The following is a 22,431-nucleotide window of genomic DNA, read 5'->3' as shown; positions in this document are numbered from 1 at the left end:
GAGGTCAATCTAGGTCATTGCACATCATGATCCCTATGAGAGTAGTGAAATTCATCCTAGGTAAGTGTTTACATCATCCTATGAATGAATGAAATGAATAATATGATGTACAAATGAACGAATGAAGCAGACTCTATGTTTGCTAAGGAAGGCCCTTAGGTTGAGGTCCCATATGTTGGGACCTCACATGAGATTTCTTATGATACATCAACGATTCCAAAGACTCGTGTATATAAAATGCATAATATATAAAACATGAAAGTAATTAAATCAATGGAATGAGCAATAGAGAATTTTTTATGAATGGTAATTAATATATAGTCTAAAGAATGAGTCACTATAAGCTAGGGAAATTATTCCTTGGTCCTTGGATTACTTACATCAATTCATTGTAGGTATCGTACTACAATGAATCATTACACTTGTAATTAAAACATAGGGCCAAAATAATTATTGAACTACACAACAACAACAAGAAAAAGACTGAAAAATAATCTTAGTGTACAAAGAGTAGCTCTCGTCCTAAGAGGATAAAAAGTCTCAAATCTTTGCTCGAGTTATTCTAAAATTATATTGATGATACTAATGTCATGTAATCATATAGAAAATAAGTTTTTTACTTTGAATGCATTAAAATACATCATATTCATACCAAAATTCACAACTAACAATTTAGGAAACTCTAGTGACTAGGTTTCCCAAAAATAGCATGTTGTTTAGGAAGAACTTTCTTGATTATGAATAGCCATATTTGTATGTGTGAATATATCCATACATAGTACAAGTGGTCTAATAGTTACTATTTTATAGATGCATGTGAAGGGATAGATTGACGATTCTTGCAACGGTTAGGACATTAACGTTTCTCCCAATCATTTGGTAGGTCCTGTTAATTTTGAGGATGCTATAGTATTAGTCTTGCCTTAGTTTTAAAAATATAATAAAGGATGTTGTCCCAGCGTTTCTTTCATACTTTCATTTCTAAGCTTTTGTAATGTTGTGTTTTGCAAACGTATTTCTGATATATCCTTATTCTGTTCCAAATTGGTTCTTATGATAGATGGTTGTTACATTTATGTTGAGATTAGTATATGATAAATTCAGTAACGACCATATGAATGTGAAAATAGCAAGATTAGGCTTGTCAACGACCTTTGAGACGTGAACAACGGCGGTTGCGATTCTAATCTTAGAATTTATGTCGTGATAAACTTTGTATCAGAGAATGTGATTAAAGTACCTAGGAAATAAACTTCTACGTAACAACATTATCTAGTTTCTAGCTTATGGTTGTGAAGCACGCCACAATCATGACTTAGAGTCTACGCGATGATACGAAATTATCCATTTTCTACTCTTTATCGTGCTTGATAGATCTTTAAAACTCTGTGTCAATATAAGCATCTAAATTCCTTATTGTGTGAATGCATAGAAGAGTTCACAAAAATAATTTGGATTACCAAGTGGACTAAGGCGCCAAAATCAAAATCTTTCCTTCCCGGGAAAGGGTTATAAAAGAAATGCCCAACGTGGACGAAAGAGGTATGGTGAGTGTGGTTGTTCGCATTGATTTGAATGCATGGTAATGTATAATAGCCTGCTATAAGTATTGATGAGGAGGCCAAGTCTATGTTGGCTGCATACCAACTTAAGAATATGTCTTAGACATGGACTGTCCTTATAAGTGTTATGTTATAATATACTATAAAAATAGAGTAGTAACGCTTAAGTTTCCAAATAAATTGTGCTAAAATGAAAAGGGTGTGGTTCAAATCCAACAAGCCAAGGCAGATAGTAAGACTCTGAAAAATACTATAGCGGAACCCCCACAAAGAAATCGGTTCTATGCATTGAATGAAAGAGAGGAAGAAGAAAAGTCCACATATGTTGATAATGGTAACTTTCTTGTCTTCTCCTTTCCTATTTATGAATTATTAGATCAAGGATATACCTTGTCTATGGTAACTCCTTTTGTGTCTAATCAATTTGACTTAGTTCCTGGGATCATATATGAACTGTTTTTTGTTAGTACTCCCATAAAAGACAGTGTTAAGGACGACGGGGCATGTAGAGAAATATATGGCATAGTGGAAAGTTCCTTTGAAATTAAGTTGGGCGTGAGTGGTTTCAAATCATAAGGCAAATAAGATGTTATCTAAGAGGTCAGATATACTCTTCCAAAGTCTGGTTTATGTTTAGAAACTCTATGTTTAAGTGGTTTAGTGGATTTGATGTGGTAAGTCCCTAATCATATGTCTTATAATAGCACGAATGAAGCTATGTGTCAGTTTATGTTGCTGTTTTTATGTAGTATAGGAAAGTTTTCTATGTTGCATGATTAGTGATGTCCATTAAGTAAAGTCTGATTGAGGTATGACAAAGTAACTTTCGAATGTCACCTCTTTGTTTAAATAATATGTAACTGTCGTTCGGGGACAAACGTTTCTAAGGGGGGATAATATAACATTTCGAAAAATGATATGACTAATGAAGAGCACAGTCTGCCCTTAGCATAGCCTATTAGGGGTACATAGGCACCCCAAATCCCAATATTAAGAAATATTGAGCATATTAGAGAAGCATTGGCTAAAGGATATTTGACAATTTTCTTTACACGAATAAGAAATATACTTTTTGGCTTGCCATACCAAATCTAAGATTCATTGAACAAGAAGTGTACCTACAATAAAGACCCTAAGATAAAAACAAAGTGTATATTTTATGCATAAGGTATAAGGCATCCAAAGTTCAAGTCTAGTAACATTGCACATAACACATGATTATTTCAAATAATCATATATATAAAGAAGTGCCCATAGACATTGTGAGGGTCCTTGGGGCAATAAGTAAATATTACAAATAGGATATTTTATTTATGAAGGCAAATGCCCCTTATATAGACATACATAATGACCTTTCATCCTTGTTAAAGGACGATTGGTCTTTACTATTTACATAGTTACTTGACTCTTACTATTTACACAGTAACTTGAGTCTTACTATTCATGGTACTATTCATGAATAGGATACTGACACTATTTACTTTAAAACTTTTTTACAAAAAACAAAATAGACTTTGGCCAAATGGCCGACATACTTTTTTCTTCTTTATTTAATGGCCTTTACTTTTTACATGTGGCCGACAATAATTATGACTAATTTACATATATTTTATGTCTATCTTTTCCCTATTTTCTTTCTCAGCTTACTCCAGTTGTACTTCTGGAATTATGTCATCACCTTGGTTGCACTTGGAACATATATGGTCTGGGTAATTGTGTCCGACTAGCTTGCAATATCTCGTCATTAGTTCTTCGGATATGAATCCTTGATTTATTGCTCTAGTTGTTGGCGTAGCTTCTGGTTTTAACAGGGTCAAAATCCATTTTTGGATTTCTTCCATATCTTCTTGTCTTATTTCTTTCGAATTGGCATATATCATTAAGTGGTCTCTCGAATAGTAGCTCCATATGGCGTTGCCTTGTAGATAGTTATTTGCTAGCTCTTGTATAATAGTTGATAATCCAATTATCCTTTTATTGGCATAGAAACTGGGTATCTCAACTCTTGTTATCTCTGGCTGTTGGCCTATATCTTCTGGGATTATCATTTCTCGTGTTAGCCCAATTTTGACTATCTGGATCATTGGCTTTATTTCATCATAGAGTATCTCTGCTGGTGCTGTGTAGAATCTTATGAAAAATAAGTTTCCTTTTGTTATCTTTTTATATATTAAAAATGCTTTGTGGACCTCTGAGATTCCACTTATCTCTTCACCTGTATATGTATAGACTGTATTGAATAATCCATAGTTATAACAAGTTTTAACTAGGTTTGGATTAGTTTTTGGTTGTGCAATTAACTTGTTATAGCCTTGTAGTTTTTGGGTTAGGTAGTCTTGGGTTTTTTCTAATGTTGTGGTAGATTTGGGTTTTTGATTTAAAAATTTTTTTATTTTGTATAGGTTTTCAATATATGTTCGGGATATATGGTTGTATGTTTTCTTCTCTTTATGCAGGCTAGTTGCATAGGTAGATGTTTGTGGTGTTGAAGCATCTACTATCTGTATCTTTGGAGTAAATGGTTTGGTAAATATGCTATTTAGGTTTATGTTTTTTGGTGTAGGTTTCTCCATAGCTTTTTTGCTTGTACCTGCAGCATCAGTAATGTCATGGGTTTTAAGGAGTTTCCCAATGTCTCCTTTTAGCTCTGGCTGTTTTTCGTCTGCCGAACGACGTAGCTCCACATTTTTATAGTCATGCTGCTGACTTGTAGATTCTTCCTTTTCTTCTAGCTTTTGAATTCTCAAGCCCATACTGTCCACTTTTGTACAAAGTGTATTTAGGGTTTTGAGTATGTTTTCCATAACATTATCTTGTCCTGGCTGTGTAACTCTGTCTTGTTAAATAGTCTGCAATCATATTTTTGTCAGTTTTTATTACCTCAATTGTAAATGTAGAATTTTGTATGTTTAATACTAGTCTCCTTATTTCTTTTGTTGTAACTGAATCATTTAATTTTTTCGTTATCCACCATTTTACTTGTGTATTATATGTTCTTACAATAAATTTATTGTAAACAATATATGGTTCAAATGCTATTAAACATTTATATAATGCGAATAATTCTTTTCTATTTATTTCCCATTTTATTTGTGCTTTTGTATAAGATCCTGAATAATACCTACAATGGTGTTCTATTTTTTCTTTTTCATATTTGTATTTTAAAACTCCTCCATAACTATGATCACTTGAATCTGTTTCGACAATATAAGTAAATGTTTTATTTTCATCAAGAAAATATAGTTTTGGTAATTTTTTACATAAATTCTTAATATTTCTTATATGTTTTTTATCTTTATCATCAAAATGATATTCTACATCTTTTTTAAGTTTTTTATGTAATGGTTTTAGATGTTCTGCTAATTTTGGTATATATTCTTTTACCTGATTTACTAATCCTAGAAAGGATTGTAATTTCTTTTTTGTATCTATATTTTAATCAATAGTAATTATTTTTTGTACTATATGTGTTTGCATCTTTATTCCATTTTTATCTATTTGTATTCCTAGAAATTCTATCTGTGATTTCATAATTTCTGCTTTTCTTTTACTCAAACTTATACCTGTATTTTTTACTATATGTATAAATTTTTCCAATAATCTTATATGTTCATCTTGTGTTCTAGAATATAACAATATGTCATCTATATATACGATACAGTTTTCTAGTTGGTTAAAACAGTTATCCATAAAATGTTGGAATCTACCTGGTGCATTTTTATATCCAAAAGGTAAAACATTCCATTCATAGAAACCTGGCGGTACTGTAAATGCTGTTAATTGTTTAGATTCTTCTTCTAGTTTTAGGTGGTAAAATCCTGATTTACAGTCAAATTTACTGAAATAATTATATCCTTGTATTTGTCTTATTTTTAGTATTTTGTTTGGTATTGGATAATTGTATGTTTTGGTTTTAGCATTTAGATTACGATAATCTATGACCATTCTGCTTTTACCTCTTTTTTGTTCACTATGTTTTATAACTATAAATGCTTGACTTGTATGTTTACTATTGCTTTTTTGTATGTAATTATTTGCTAATAATTCATCTATATGTATTTTAAATTCTTTTAAATCATCAAAGTTATATTTTAATTGTTTCTGTGTTATTATGCTATTTTCATCTATTAACTCAATTTTTACTTTTGTCTTATATTTTTCCCATCCTCGTAATGGGTCTTCACTATATAATTGTTCTAGTTGTTCATTAATTAATTTAACTTTGTCTATAGCAAATATAATAATTTCTAATTGTGTTATTTGTTTATTATTTATATTTTCCATTTCTTGGTTTATTTTTGCACTTCCTTTTATCCATTCCATAGGTTTTCGTTGTTTATTATTTACTCTTTTTGCTCCTATCTTATTTCCACATGGTGTAGTAAGCCACCAATGTGTTTTTGTTATTATATGTGGATAAAATCTATCTAGAAATGGCATTCCTAATAACATATCTTTTGTAGTAAATTCAAAATTATACATTTCTTCTATTGTTAGTATCTTATCCCATATTTGAATTTTTATATTTTTTGCTTTATATTTAATCATACTTCCTTCATTGTTAAATCCCGTTACTACCATAGGTGTTTTTAATTTTTCCCATTTATCTTCTGGTAAGCAATTATATTTACATATATTCGCTTCTGCTCCTGTATCTATCATAGGGGTATAATATCTGTTGTGATATCCTTCTACTATAATTTTTATAAGTATAAATATTTTCATTAATCATTTTGTTCTTTTTATAATTATTTTCTTATTTTGACAAGTTATTGTTAATTGTTCATTTTCTATGTTGTATGGTTTAACTTTTTCTAACCATTTTATTCCTAATGTAATATTATGATATCCTTGGTATATTTTGAATTGTATTACTAAGGGTATTCCTCCTATAATTATTTCTTTTTCTGTTGTTTCTTCATTCGTGTTCACTATCTCACTAGGTAGTCCAGGGCATGTATGTTCTGTTCTTATAATTTCTTCTTCTAATACTAACTCTCTTGTTATATAATTTTCTTCTTGTCCTGTATTTATTAATATTTTATATTTTCTTTGGTCTATTATTCCTGTTATGAAATAATGATATGGTGTTATTTCTTCTTTATCTAATAAGATTTGTGGAATTTCATATTTTCTTTTATATGTACTCATCCTTGATGAGGTAGCTCTTGTCAATGTATTTGGTACGCTGCTTAATCTTTCTTTAACTATCTCTAAATCTTCTTCTATATCAATTTTTTTATAGCTATAGTCATTATTGTCTACTACAGTAATTATTTTTTCAAAAGGATTTTCTATTTTTATTTTATTAATTTTATTTCTTGCTGTTATTTTATGCTTTGTTGTTAATATATATAAATTTTTACATCTTGCTGTAAATAATTTGCTCCCTGGTGCTAGTTCTATTCCAGACATTTTCCAATATAGAACTAATGATCTATCTATATTTTTATCTGTTAATGATACTGTATAATTAGCACTTATTGTAACTTAAATTTTTGATATATTAAGTTTCCTTTTACTGCACTTATTATGCTTTTTTCTATAGGGTGTACAATTCTATCATCTGCTAAATATATTTCTATAGGTGTATCTATTCCTTCTCTAAAGCAGGCTTTTATTAATATTTCTGTTCCTCCTAAATGTACATATTTTATTGGTGTTTTAGCTTTTATATCTTGGATTTCTTTGTTTATCATTCTTTTATTTATTAAAGGTATATATGTTTTTCCTCTTGTGTATTTACAATCTATGATATGTTCTTTATGACTAACTACATAGTATTCTTCTTTTTGTCTTTTAAACCAATTTCTTAAAATAGGTATTTCTAGTACTTTTTCAACACTTAAATCTAATTCTTTTCCTTTTATTTGTTCAAATATCGTATTATCAAATATAATTTTCTGTTCTGATGATTCTTCATCTTGATATTCTTCCTTAGATATTATTTTTATTTCATTTTCAGACATTATATTTCTTCATCTATTTCGTTATTATCTATGTTAATATTTTCTTCTTCATTCTCAGTTTCTATATTTGATACTTCATATATACTATCATTTTCACTTAATTCATAATCTATGCACTCTATTTGCATATATTTTTCATTGTCTATAACTAATTCGGCTACTTGTTTTCTTTTTGGATTTTTGGGTAATTTACAATCTTTAGCTATGTGTCCTATCTTTCCACAATTATAACAAGTACATTGGGATATTTTTCTTTTTGGTCTGTATGGTCTTTTTATTTTATGATTTTTTACATAATACCTTCGTCTTGGTTGTTTATATTTATATATAGTTTTATTTTTTCTATAATTTTTATATCTTTTAGATTTTTATTTTTTAGTTGTGCATCCAAATTGTGGTGCCATTTTATTTTTACAACATGATAAATTTTTATTTAATACTTTTTCCATTTTTAATTTTTCTTTTTGGTTTTCACATAGTTGTATGAACCATTGATTTAAAAATTTTATTCTAGATCCTAAAGTATCTACCATTCCTTCATTATCTCAATCCTTTATTACGTTTGTACTAAATGGTTCTGGTAATTTTGTATAATATTGTTTTATTATTTCTTTTGCTTCGTCTAAATTGTATTTAGATTTGTAATAATATTCTTTAAATGCGCATGTATATTCTTATAAGTAACACATTTTACATATAGCTAATTTTGTCATAAGTTGTCTATTTATTATTTTTTCTCTATTTTGTTCTCTTATATCTGTAGTCATGCCTCCAAATTCATTTCTTATTGCTGATTCATATTTATCTAGAATATCTATATTTGTTGCTGATGGGGATCCATCCATTTTCTTATCATTTCTAAGTACTTCTAAACTTTCTTGGGGTAGATTTTCTATCCATAATTTTGCCGTTCCTACGAATGTTCTTTCTATATATCTTGGTGTTTTTGTTGTTTCTATTTTATTATCTATTAGCTGCTTGTATATATTTCCTGTCCATAGTAATATTGCTTTATTTATGTCTGTGACGCAATCTAATTCTAAGAAATTATATTGTTCACTTATTGGTTTCGGTATCCAATTCTTATTTAATCTACTGTTCTATATTGCATTATTTCTATCTGATTGTTGATAACTTTCTGTATAATAAGTTGGTGGTATCCACCTAGGACTACTTCTAGGGCTATTTCTCGGACTATTATCTGGGGTTTTTACTCTTGACGTACTAGGTCTATTCATATCTCCTGCGTTTATTTCTAATTTTTTTGGTTTATTTATCTGTTCTAGAATTTCTGTATATGTTTCACTTATATCACTTATTTCCGATTGTTGGTCATTTTCATTTCCGTCTATTTCATTTACTTCAATATCTTCATTTAGATCTTTTAGATCTTCATTTAGTTTCTGTTCCATTTGTTTTATTTCATTTGGTAATTCTAGCTCTTTATCTTTTTGTTTTTGTTTATTTTCATATAATAATTTTAACCTAGCTAATTTTTTTTCTAATTCACTTATTTTTGTATTTTTTATTTCTTCTAAATTTTGTACTTCTTGTTTTGCTTGTGTTTTTATTTTTTCAATTTCTCTTGATTCATCTATTTCTTCATTTTCTTTTGTTATTCTTACCATAGCTGTTAAACTATCTTCTAATTTTGCCGTTTCTTTTTCTAACGTTATGTATAAATTATTTCCTATTTTTTTATATCTTCTTCCTAGATTTGAAAATATTATTTTTATTACCATTCCGTCTTGATTTTCGTATGTTTTTTCGTCTACTGCAAATTCTTCTTTATTCATTATAATCTATGCATTATATTATGCTGTAACTCATATTCAAGACAATCTAATTCTAATTTTAACATGGATATATCTTTTCTTTGTGCTAGTAGTGATTTATTACATACTCCTGCTAATATGTTTTCTTCTAATCTTCTTTTTCTATGTTGTAATTCTTGTTCTTTTTCAACCATTATTTCCATTATTTCTTCTATTAATTGTTGTTTATAGATTTCTCTGTTCATACTGTTTTTTCAAATAGCAGACATATTTATATTCTATTTTTGAAATTATGTTTATCAATTGATCTTTTCTATCATTATCTGTTTTGACTAGTTGTGATAGTTCATATTCTATATATAAAGATCTTAATTGTTTCCATATTTTTCTTACCTTTTTATCTGTCACGACCCAAATCCGGCCCGCGACTGGCACCCACACTTACCCTCCTATGTAAGCGAACCAACCAATCTAAACCTTAACATTTCAATATAATATAAATAGAAAGTACTGCGGAAGACTTAAACTCATTAATAAAAACCAATTCAATAACTATCAATATTCAACATCTATTATTCCCAAAACCTTGAAGTCATCATCACAAGAACATCTACTTTAAACTACTAAACTAAGAGTATCTAAAAGCTAAAAATACAAAAGAAGCTAGTCCATGCCGGAAGTTCAAGGCATCAAGACTTGAAGAAGAAGACCCAGTCCAAGCTAGAAGCATTAGCTAACCCTGAATATCCGGTATGACGAAGACTGGCTAGAATCACTGCAGAGTTGAAGATGACAGAACGTTTGTTGCACTCCACAAATAACAAGAAGAAAAACATAAAAGTAGGGGTCAGTACAAACCACGGGTACTGAGTAGATATCATCGGCCAACTCAAAATAGGGAACAGTATATATCAAATATTATCGTAAATCAACTATAAAACTCAACATGTAGCAACAACAAGTACTATAATCATCAATAAGTACCATCAAGTTCATCCATGAGGGCTCAAGCCTCAACACCATACTCATTTGGTAATTAAGTTTATTAAGTTGAGTATATTATCATCTTTCAAGATTCATTATCTTTCCTCCTCTTGTGTCGGTACGTGACACTCCGATCCCCTACTACTATGTGTCAGTATGTGACACTCCGATCCCCTAATTCTATGTGTCGGAATGTGACACTCCGATCCCCTACATGTGTCGGAACGTGACACTCCGATCCCCTACTACTATGTGTCAGTATGTGACACTCCGATCCCCTAATTCTATGTGTCGGAACGTTACACTCCGATCCCCTACATGTATCGGAACGTGACACTCCGATCCCCTACATGTGTCGGTACGTGACACTCCGATCCCCTACATGTGTCGGAACGTGACACTCCGATCCCCTACATGTGTCGGTACGTGACACTCCGATCCCCTACATGTGTCGGTACGTGACACTCCGATCCACTAATACTATGTGTCGAAACGTGACACTCTGATCCACTAATACTATGTGTCGGAACGTGACACTCCGATCCACTAATACTATGTGTCAGAACGTGACACTCCGATCCACTAATACTATGTGTCGGAACGTGACACTCCGATCCACTAATATCATTCTGTAAATCATCAAGCATTCTCTATTCCAAGGCATCATCAATCCCATTACTTTAATTCATCAAGCCTTCTTCTATACCAAGGCATCATCATTAATAATGTATATTAAAGTTTCTTTTCAAGATTTGGGATTCAATCTTTTCATCATGCTTATCTTATCACAATCACATAATCATATTCATGCAAACATACCATTAAGCATATAGTAGGGTTTACAATACTACCAATACATATCATTCACTATTAAGAGTTTACTTATGAAAGCATGAAAACAATAACCTACCTCCACCGAAGATTCGTGATCAAGCATGCAATTTCCCAAGCTTTGTGTTTTTCCTCTCGTTCGATCCTCTCTCTCGTTCAACTTTCCCTCTCTTTCTCTTGTTCTTTCTATTTTCTTTATTCAAACCCTCTTTCTTTTACCCTAATTAGTATATAATTAAGAATAAAAGATGGCAATAATACCCCACTAATTAACTTAGGATTACCTCTTTTAACCCCCAAGAATTTGAGTTATTAATATAAACCCACGAACTTTATAATTAAGGCAAGAACAATCAAAAACGTCCCTTAAAACTTAACCAGAAATCCGACTCCAACTGGGATTATGCAAACTGTGACTGGCCGTCGTGCCTGCGACGGTACGTCCTGCAGGTCGTCGCAAGGGTCAGAGAGCCAACTTCCACTGAACAATCTGTGACGGTCCGTTACGCCTGTGACGGTCCCTCCTGCCATTCCGTCACAAAGTTCAGAGAGTCGATTTTTAGTACCCAATTTCAGATTTTCTAAGTGTTTTGAAACGAGACCCTGCGACGGTCCGTCGTGCCCATGACGGTCCGTCGTGGGGTCCGTCGCTTCTTCTAGTTTTTCCAGAAATAAAGTCTGCTGCTGAAAACGACTAAACAGGTCGTTACATTATCTATCTTAGTTCTTTTTATTTTATTATTTTTATTTTTATTCATCATAACTTTTTATATAATATTTTAAAAAGCTTACTTAATTTATCTGGATATCTAATCTTTTTTATCCTGTAACTCCTACCATATCGCCTTAGCCAATATTCAGTCATATTTAATCTCCAATATCTAAATAATCATATACATCATACATATCATAATAAAGCTCATCTTGTATACTTTGTATGGTTAACTCAGTCCAACCTTGGGTTGTTATTTCTATTATCTCATACGTTAATAATTTATTATAAATTTCTCTTTTTATATCAATATTCAAATTTTTTAGTATATAGAGTAGTAATATCTTATAATCAACATTATCGTCTAATAGGTATGTTTCCATTTTTATTATTTTCATTTTTCACTAAAACATTATTCCTTCCAACCTCTTAATAAATTATACTTGCTTATTATGCAAAAACAATAATTTAATAATCATCTCGTCTGGTCACTACTACACCTTTCTTTTTTGATAAGTTTTTCTAACAGCGCCTCAACTTTGTTTACTCCCCTAAACGGCCTTCTCTGCCTACCGGTTTCAACCTTAGGATGACATAGTCTGGGCATACTTATTCGAAGAATATTTCTGTAGCAAACTTTCTAAAGATGGTTATTATAACATTATTCAAACATGATAAACAATTATAATTAACAAGAGATTTTCAGGAATAAATTAATTTAGCTACTCATAAATATAAAATGGTATACCTGTTTTTGTAGATCATCTGTCATAATTGATTTGTTTTCCATGATTATTTAATTATCTAGCTCTGATATCAATGGAGGGGTGGAAGCGGTTTTGTTATTTTAGAGTAGAGAGCAGATTGTTGGAAGAAGGATATTTTATTTATGAAGGCAAATGCCCCTTATATCGACATACGTAATGACCGATTAGGGTAGTTAAGGGGGGGGGGGAAACATGCACAAGGGACCAATACATGTGGGTCCTAAACTCCCTATAAATTCAAAACTCTGACCTAGTGCCCTAAATAACTAAATAAACTACGACTAACCAAATATGACCCATTAGTGTACCCGAAAACCTTGGACCAAAACCGGCTTGACACTAATCTAGTACTAATTAAAAAGACAACCTAGTAACGAAACTAGGATGGTCCAAAATGTTATTTATGGTCCTAAAAAATAGGGGTACTTTAATAATTACCATAGGTTACATAATTAATTAATTTATCAATTTAATTAGTTAATTTAAAAGGTCTAAAACTGAAAATAAAAATGAATATTTCAGATTTTGGTTATGACAAGAAAGGGACAACTTAGTACCTAACCTAGGATGGTCCAAAGAGTTAAATAAAATCCTAACGACCTAAGGGTACTAGTAATTACCCTAGTGCAATTACTAAATTAATTTAGATACTTAATTAATTAATTTAATGGGGACAAACCGAAATCAAAAACAATTCGAGATTTCGGTTAAAACAAGAAAAAAGACAACCTGGTTACTAACCTCGAATGGTTAAAAGTATTGGTTATGGTCCTAATGACTTAAGGGTGATTTATAATTACATTAGGTCAACTATTAATTAAATTATAAATTTAATAAATCTTTTTAAATGATCAAAATGAAATCCTTCTACTTACCTAGTATAATTCAATAAACATCCTAGTACTTAACCTAGGATAGTCATAAAGGGTTGATTATAGTTCTAATTATATAGGGTTACTTTAGTACTTACACTTGAACCCAAATTAGTTAAATTAAGGATTTTATTAATTAATATAAAGTCAAAATATTTACCGAAGCCATAGTAAACACCTATTTCAAGATTTGACTAAGTGTTATGTTCTCCTATCTTTATTCAACATAGGAGGGGAATTTTGCTAATATGTTAATTATTTTATTTAATTACCTTATTAAATATAAGTGGTAAAATTCAATATCACTTCTTAAAACTAAAAATAATGTTCAAACTAAAAGAAAAGGCGACGCAAAAACAGTAACCAACGAACGCAAGAAAAGGCAAAAAATATATCGATTTCTCTAGAGCGATTTCAAGGTTTCTTCAAAAGTTTGTTCAAGGTGGTCTTCATAAATTAAGTTCTACATAAGGTATGGTTTTCTCTGCTGTACTTGTTTATACAAGAGAACATTTTTTTCAATGATTCAAAGATCTTGAAAACTAGCGTTGTTTTCCGTCGTTCTTGTCGAACTCTTTTCCCTCGTATGCTTGTTACGATTTTAATGTTGAATAGACTAGAAATCATGTTGTTTTTATGTGGTGCTGGCTAATCCTTATGTGTATGGTTTTTTGTTTAATAATTATTGAATGAACCTAATAATTGGACTCATTCGTTGCTAAGTGTTATTATGTAAAATAAAAGAATGATACTATGTTAAAGATGTTACGGTCTATTGTGCATGCTACCTGTTAATATGACATTATACATCAAAGATAATATGATTCTGTCCAAGAAGATTTGAAGTGTTATTCATAAACATATGTTATAAATTTTTCAAAAAATATCTCCATTTAATCATAAGTTGAATGAATGTTTGGCTAACAATGTCTCGCCCAAAAGTTGAATGGAATTGGCTTACATTATTGCTTTTAAATAATGATGCTAGTGAGAACCTCATGAAATTATGTTTGAATAAATCATTGGCTTGTGCCAATAAATTACTATGAAGCCATTTCTAATTTAACCAGTTCAATACTATATTTATACCAATCCTATGTGACTAATATAATGCAATCTCAAATTAAGTATGACGAACAAAAAAAATGAATCCATATTAAGGTTATGTCAATCAATGGAAGAAGTACAAACATACCCTATACTATCTCATATGACTAAAATGTTGGAATGCCAAATGAATAAGAACATCAAAAGTTATATAATGAATCCATCACCAACAGCATGCCATTAATTCGGAAAACTCCCAACATGCTCTAAAAGAATGACATATGAACTCATGAAAATCATTGAATTAAGGTATCATCATCCATAAACTATAATATGAATCTACTACACTAAAATAAGTAATTAACATGAGTTATACAATAATTAATGTTTCTAAAGTAAGCAAGTGACCAAAATGGGGTGTTAAAGGAGGTGAGAGAAGTCTCACTTACACCTAAGCTACTATGTTAAAAGAATATTCACGTATGAAGGTGTTAGAATGTATGAGTCAGTATCATCAACACAAAAGAATTACATGTAAGAAAAAATCACATTTTATCAATGTAAAAAGTAAGGATGACCAGTCATAAATAGATTAAGTAAATCTCAATCTTAAAGCAAGCCTCCACAATTCTTGAGTCAACACTAAAATATAATGAAGAAATGAGCATTCACGTAATGAGATGAGTAATTATGTTAACCTAAGATGCTAATGAAAATGTTGAAAACATGAGAAGAGTCTAACTTGAATGGTGATAAAAGTCTCAACCAAGACTAAGTAAAGGTCGCTAAAATTACTCCCCTAAGAGAGTGTTTAATATCAAGAGACAAGTCTCAATCATACTCTATATGTAAGTGTAAGGAAAATTCACACATAATACTATGAATAGACGAATAATTAACTTATGAGAAATGAAGCCCTCGTGCAAGAATCCATCTTCCATGAAGTATGATTTGAATGAAGTGGATCTTTATACTGAGCACCGATAGGCTAGCTATGTGTAGTTATGCCATCCTTCGGGGAGGGCGGACGTTCACGTAACTATCATCAGATGAGACTGAATGGTATAACGGGTAAGGGTCTCCTTATTTATCCTAGTCTTTAAACCTATATTGCCAATATAAGAATCTAGCAGGGTTCAACACCCTATATATGCTAGCATGTTGAGGTCACTTTGGCCGGTTATTCTAACTCTTTTCAGTGTGGGGGTAAACACAAGATTTCATGATGCTCACATGATCCATTTTGTTTAAGGTTAAAGTTCTCAAAGGAAGAATGAATCCAGCCTCATCGTATGAACGATAATGAAATGAACGATACTGATGGTGTTTGTGCAAGACAATCAAGTGGACAAATCATATTCAAGTAATGACATTAGGTAATTCTTTGTCATTGCACTTCATGATCTCGATGAGACTCTTAAACTTCATCCTATGAATATTTTGTGTTTACATCAGCCTAAAAGTGAATGAAATGAATAATGTGATGTACGAATGAACGAATGAAGCAGACTCTGTCTTTTCTTAAGAAGTCCCTCGGGTTGAGGTACCATTTATTGGGCCGTCATTTTAAATGTCTATGCTACATCAATTATTCAAAAGTATCATGTACATGAAATGTATAATATAAAAAACGTGAAATTAATGAAATCAAAGTCATGATCAATAGAGAATTGCTTATGAAAGATAATGAATAGATAGTGTAAAGAATGACTCACAATAGGGTAGGGAAATCATTCCTTAATCCTTGGATTATTTACATCGATTCATTATGGGTATGGGACTACAACAAATCATTTTAACTGTAAGTAAAACATTTTACCAAAAGAATTATTGAACTACACAACAAGAATAAGAAAAAGACTGAAAAATAATGTAAGTGTACAAAGAGGAGCTCTCGGCGTAAGAGGATAAAAAATCTCAAATCTTCGCCCAGGTTGTTATGATATTGTGTTGATGATACTAATGACTTGTAATCATATAGAAAATGAGTTGAGTCCTTTACATTTATTAAAATGCATCATTTTCAGACACCAATTCAAAACTAACAATTTAGGAAAGTCTAGTGGCTAGGTTTTCCAGAAATAGCATGTTGCTTAGGAAGATATTTCTTTGATCCTTCATAGCATTATGTTTATGTGTGCATACACCCATACATAGTACAGGTGGTGTACTTATCCCAACTATTTACTATTGTATAGATGCACGTAAAGGGATAGCTTGACGAATCTTGTAACATTTTGGACATCAACATTTCTCTAGACCATTTTATAGGTCCTCTTGATTCTGAGGATGCTACTGTTTAGTCTAGCCTTAATTTTAGGCAGAGCTAGGGGAAGTTTTCCCTAGAGTTTCTTTCTTACTTTTATTTTGAAGCTTTTGTAGTCAGGTCGTATTTGGCAAACATATTTATTATATATCTTAATTTTTTTCGACTTTATTCTTAGGAAAAATGGATTTTACATTTTTGTTAAGCTTAGTATATGATGAAATCATGAAATAAGTATATGAAGTATATGGATAATTCATATGTTTTAATGTTTTATATTTTCTGCTAAGTATAATCATATGAGTGTGATGAATGCAATATGAGGCTTGTCTACCACCCATGGGAGGTCAATGACACCGGTTTTGATTCAGATTCTAGAATCCGGGTCGTGACACACATTATAAAAATGTTTTCTATGTAGATTCATTCGTATGGCTCATCTAAGTAAGATATGAAGTTACCATTCCCTTTCTTCCTTCACGCCTTAATTAGACAACACTTAACTACTCATGATAACTATTTATTCCATTTACTTATTTGGTAACATAAGTCATTAGTTTGTTAGTTCATTAAGACTCATACATCACTTAAAGGAAATTTATGTAATGGTCTTACACAAGACATAGGGATTCTAACTAACACCTTCAAAGCCTATTGTGTAATGTCAAGATATTGTCTCATAACACTACATTAATTTCATAGAAATTCTCTAATAATAGTAAGTATCTTAAATGATTAGAATAGGCAATAATTGACATAGACCGTGATAGCTAGACATTGAATCAAGAGTTCTAACCTAATCCGATGAGGGTGTTCTACATGCAAATAATATAACAAGGACACTTCCCATGTACGCACATGGTTGAGGAATATTAAGGGCTTTTATGCACTCTAGTCTCATTCTTCAGTAGCGGTAAATTATATTCTAGTATTATTCTCAATTAGATATACTTCCCTAAAAATTATCACTTGGTTCTAGCCTTGGTTCTCATAGAGTAATTGATACAAAAGGATCAAATGAAATTATTCATTATCTAGTTCATAACCTAATCACATTCAAACTACCAAAGATGTCCACTAGGGATACCTTTCAATGGAGACTAACATAGCTAAATATGACTTTCCTAAGGATTAATATGATGTCGTTCAAGATAATTGACCTTAAGTCCACTGTTTCCTTGTATGAAGGATATTATTAAAGGTCTCAACATCCTCTAATGTCTCACATATCTTTCATTCATACATGTCATGGGTGCACTAAGCCTAACTATTCAGAACATATTATAATCTTATAAGAATCATTGATATAAAGTTAGGGACATAAGTCTACCAAAAAATACACTACATTCTTTTCACCTTAAACATATAGCATATCATTCTTTGAGCACTAAGGATGAGCCTAATATATTTATTCACCCTATACATTACTACAACATCATCGATATAACCATTATAGAATTATGTAGTCAAGTAGGAACAATCATGCATCAACTCTAAGACTACATATATAAGCACATAGTCATAGTCTAACATGATCTTCTAAATATGGATAAAACTTTAACATTACTGGAATAAAGATATATATGATCATACTTCACATAATAAACTACACAAATAGACACATTACTTCAAGTAGTGTCGACAAGGACATGATCAACATATTGCATAAAGTAACACCGACAAGGCCACATCAATTGCAAGTAAAACACATAACACCTCCAATATAAGTGGACTATATACTTCATAACATAATTGAAGTATAAAAAAAAGAAAAAGGAATAGGGCAGATTACCTCTACAACATCCTCAACACCTCAATTCGATTCTAAATTGTCCAATTCAATACCATAAGGGCCTTACCAATTCCCATGAATAATAATTCAATGTATCAAAAATATAAAAATCAATTAAACTAGGTCAATTAAATGAGGAATAATCAATCTAAGATAATCTATATATCAATCGAACATAATTGTTACATCATTAGAGAGACCATAAGAATCTACACTAGATATAATCATTAGGTCACTATCAAGTTACCAAAAACATAGTCAAAATCTAGGGTTCATCCAATTAATGTGTTCACAAGTAATTTACGTTAAAATCATCAATGCAATATCAATTAAATAATTATTCACTATTTAGAAATCACTAATGCAAGAACCCATGGTAAAATCATGAAATTAGATAATTCAATTTTGTAAATTTTAGAAAACATCTTGAGAATTGGTGCTCCTTGATGAAGAGAGTTTCAACAATCAACATACATACTTTTATTAATCTAATTATTCACTTTGATGAAGAATATACACTAAATTCGTCACTTTAAGTCCATCCTTGACTTTGGACTTCAAAAGAGTCCTAGTGAGAATTCTAACGGATTTAGGTTATTGATTTAGAAAAATGAAGTTTTCGTAGTGTTTTAGACTTATATACACATTTAAAATACCCATAAATAACATTCAATACTCCTATTTGTAAGTGGTAGAAAATTATAGTTCACCCCTTACTGGGTAGTGATTTCCACACCGGAAGAAAGTTCACCAACGGTTGGCAGTCAACTGATCGTTTGTCCACAAATGGAGCATCGTGTCCCGTTGGTTGGATCAGAGACTCAAAAATGGTCTCCTATTATCAAATCCTTTGGGATGTTTTCCTAGAATTTTCCAATCCAAAAATGATCTTACATGAATTTAGCACCTCTCAGAAGAATTTTGTCAATAATGAACATGTAAAACTCGATGAATTATGCTTCAATACAAAAGATTGTTTTCGGGGCAATACTTTTGAATGTCATGGATGTTCTTGGATGTTTCACCTCCAAACTCAACGAAATATGACTCACTGCCTATATACTACAATAACTCACTTAAAGAGCTTATAACGTCATGAATCACACAGAATCACATAGAACCACATATGATTCACATAGGTGACGTAGTCGTTGAACGTCTTCGTCATCCCTTGAAGTTTTACTTCCAATGCACCTAAGATCTTGAAATCTTCCTCAAAACAATATAATAGACTTATTTATGAAACTAAAACATCAAAAACAACATGTTAGGATGTAGTTAGCCTAAGTCATTTTTGGGGTCTTACACAAGGTTTCCTATATTGCTTCCCTCTAAGGTTTTATGACCCTTGATGTTCATGGTAGAGTTAATACCTTATGTGGTTGTGTATGATGACCTATCTTGAATGACATGAATTGTAACGACCTGTTTAGTCGTTTTGAGCAACAAACTTCAATTCTGGAAAAACAGGCTGAGGCGACGGACCAAACGACGATCCGTCATGGGCACGACGGACCGTCGCAGGGTCTCATTTCAAAACACTTAGAAAATATGAAATTGGGTACTGAAAATTGACTCTCTAAACTTCGTGACGGAATGGCAGGACGGACCGTCACATGCGTGACGGACTGTTATAGATTGTTCAGTGGAAATTGACTCTCTTACTCTTGCGAGGACCTGCAGGACGCACCGTCGCAAGCACGACGGCCCGTCACAGGTTGCGCAAATCCCAGGCAGAATCGGATTTCCTTACATGTTTTAAGGGACGTTTTTGGACTACTCCTTCCTTAATTATAGATTTTGTGGGTTTATATTAATAACTGAAATTCTTGGGGGTTAAAAGAGGTAACCCTAAGTTAATTAGTGTGGTATTATTGCCACCTTTTACACTTAATTATATGTTAACTAGGGTAAAAGAAAGAGTGTTTGAATAAAGAAAATAGAGAGAACAAGGAGAGAGAGAAATTGATCGATCAAGAGGCAGAGGAAATATCAAAGCTTGGGAAATTTCTTGTTGATTCGAATTCTTCGGTGGAGGTAGGTTATGGTTTTCATGCTTTCATAAGTAAACTCTTAATAGTGAATGATATGTATTGGTAGTATTGTAAACCCTACTATATGCTTAATGGTATGTTTGCATGAATATGATTATGTGATTGTGATAAGATAAACATGATGAAAATATTGAATCCCAAATCTTGAAAAGAAACTTTAATATACATTATTAATGATGATGCCTTGGTATAGAAGAAGGCTTGATGAATTAAAGTAATGGGATTGATGATGCCTTGGTATAGAGAAGGCTTGATGATTTACAGAATGATATTAGTGGATCGGAGTGTCACGTTCCGACACATAGTATTAGTGGATCGGAGTGTCACGTTCCGACACATAGTATTAGTGGATCGGAATGTCACGTACCGACACATAGTATTAGTGGATCGGAGTGTCACGTTCTGACACATAGAATTAGGGGATCGGAGTGTCACGTACCGATACATGTAGGGGATCGGAGAGTCACGTTCCGACACATGTAGGGGATCGGAGAGTCACGTACCGACACATGTAGGGGATCGGAGTTTCACGTTCCGACACATAGAATTAGGGGATCGGAGTGTCACGTACCGACACATAGTAGTAGGGGATCGGAGTGTCACGTACCGACACAAGAGGAAGAAAGATAATGAATCTTGGAAGATGATAATATACTCAATTTAATAAAACTTAATTCCCAAATGAGTATGTTGTTGAGGCTTGAGCCCTCATGGATGAACTTGATCGTACTTACTGATGATTATAGTACTTGTTGTTGCTACATGTTGAGTTTTATAGTTGATTTATGATATTACTTGATATATACTGTTCTCTATTTTGAGTTGACCGATGATATCTACTCAGTACCCGTGGGTTGTACTGACCCCTACTTTTATGTTTTTCTTCTTGTTATTTGTGGAGTGCAGCAAACGTGCCGTCATCTTTGATTCAACAATAACTCAAGCCAGTCTTCGTCACACCGGATCTTCAGGGTGAGCTAACGCTTCTAGCTTGGACTGGATCTTCTCCTTCATGTCTTGATGCCTTGAACTTACGGCATGGGCTAGCTTCTTATGTATTTTTAGATTCATAGAAACTCTTAGAATTAGTAGTTTAAAGTAGATGTTCTTGTGATGATGACTTCCAGTTTCTGGGGATAATGATGTGTTTTTGAGTTATAGAATTTGATTATTTATTTTTACTTATGAGTTTAACTCTTCCGCATTACTTTCTTTTTATAATTTATTGAAATGTTAAGGTTTAGATTGGTTGGTTCGCTTACATAGGAGGGTAAGTGTGGGTGCCAGTCGCAACCCGGTTTGGGTCGTGACAAACTTGGTATCAGAGCATTAGGTTCGTTGGTCTCATCACACAAGAATAGGTCTAGTAGAGTCTTAAGGAACGGTAGGGGGATGCCTTTACTTTTCTTTGAGAGGCTATAAGACTTTAGGAAAATTTCACTCTTTCATTCTTTCTTTCGTGCTACTACTTGAGTCCAATTGGTATCTAGGCGATACGAATTGGTATCTGACCATCTTCACTCTCTTTCGCAGATGGTTAGAACTAGAGCAACGACTACGCCAACACCAACACCGGACAGACAAGAAACAACTGAGCCTGCCACTGGGGCTGTGGCTCGAGGAAGAACAGCAGCAAGGGGCCGTGGTAGAGGTTGTGGGAGGACGTCCTCTAGGGGAAGAGGACGAGCACCTAGCCCATCTGATACTAGGGCAGTGACTCCTCTACCGACTGAGGAAGTAATAAGAGAAGGGGAGGATGGGGAAACTGAACAAATGCAGAATGAGGGATTGCCACCCCAA

At 32.1% G+C, this 22,431-nt stretch overlaps 1 protein-coding gene across 1 annotated transcript; it reads right to left on the bottom strand.

Moving 5' to 3' along the window:
* Positions 1-987: 987 nt before the first annotated feature.
* On the bottom strand, positions 988-4,457 carry LOC138339611 (uncharacterized). Its single transcript, XM_069291445.1, has one exon. The coding sequence runs from the start codon at positions 4,364-4,366 to the stop codon at positions 3,206-3,208; it is 1,161 nt and encodes a 386-aa protein (XP_069147546.1). The 5' UTR covers positions 4,367-4,457; the 3' UTR covers positions 988-3,205.
* Between the last annotated feature and the right edge of the window lie 17,974 nt (positions 4,458-22,431).

Source organism: Solanum lycopersicum, chromosome 11, assembly GCF_036512215.1.
Source record: "Solanum lycopersicum chromosome 11, SLM_r2.1".
Lineage (NCBI taxonomy): Eukaryota > Viridiplantae > Streptophyta > Magnoliopsida > Solanales > Solanaceae > Solanum > Solanum lycopersicum.
This window is presented reverse-complemented; position numbering and strand designations above follow the sequence as displayed.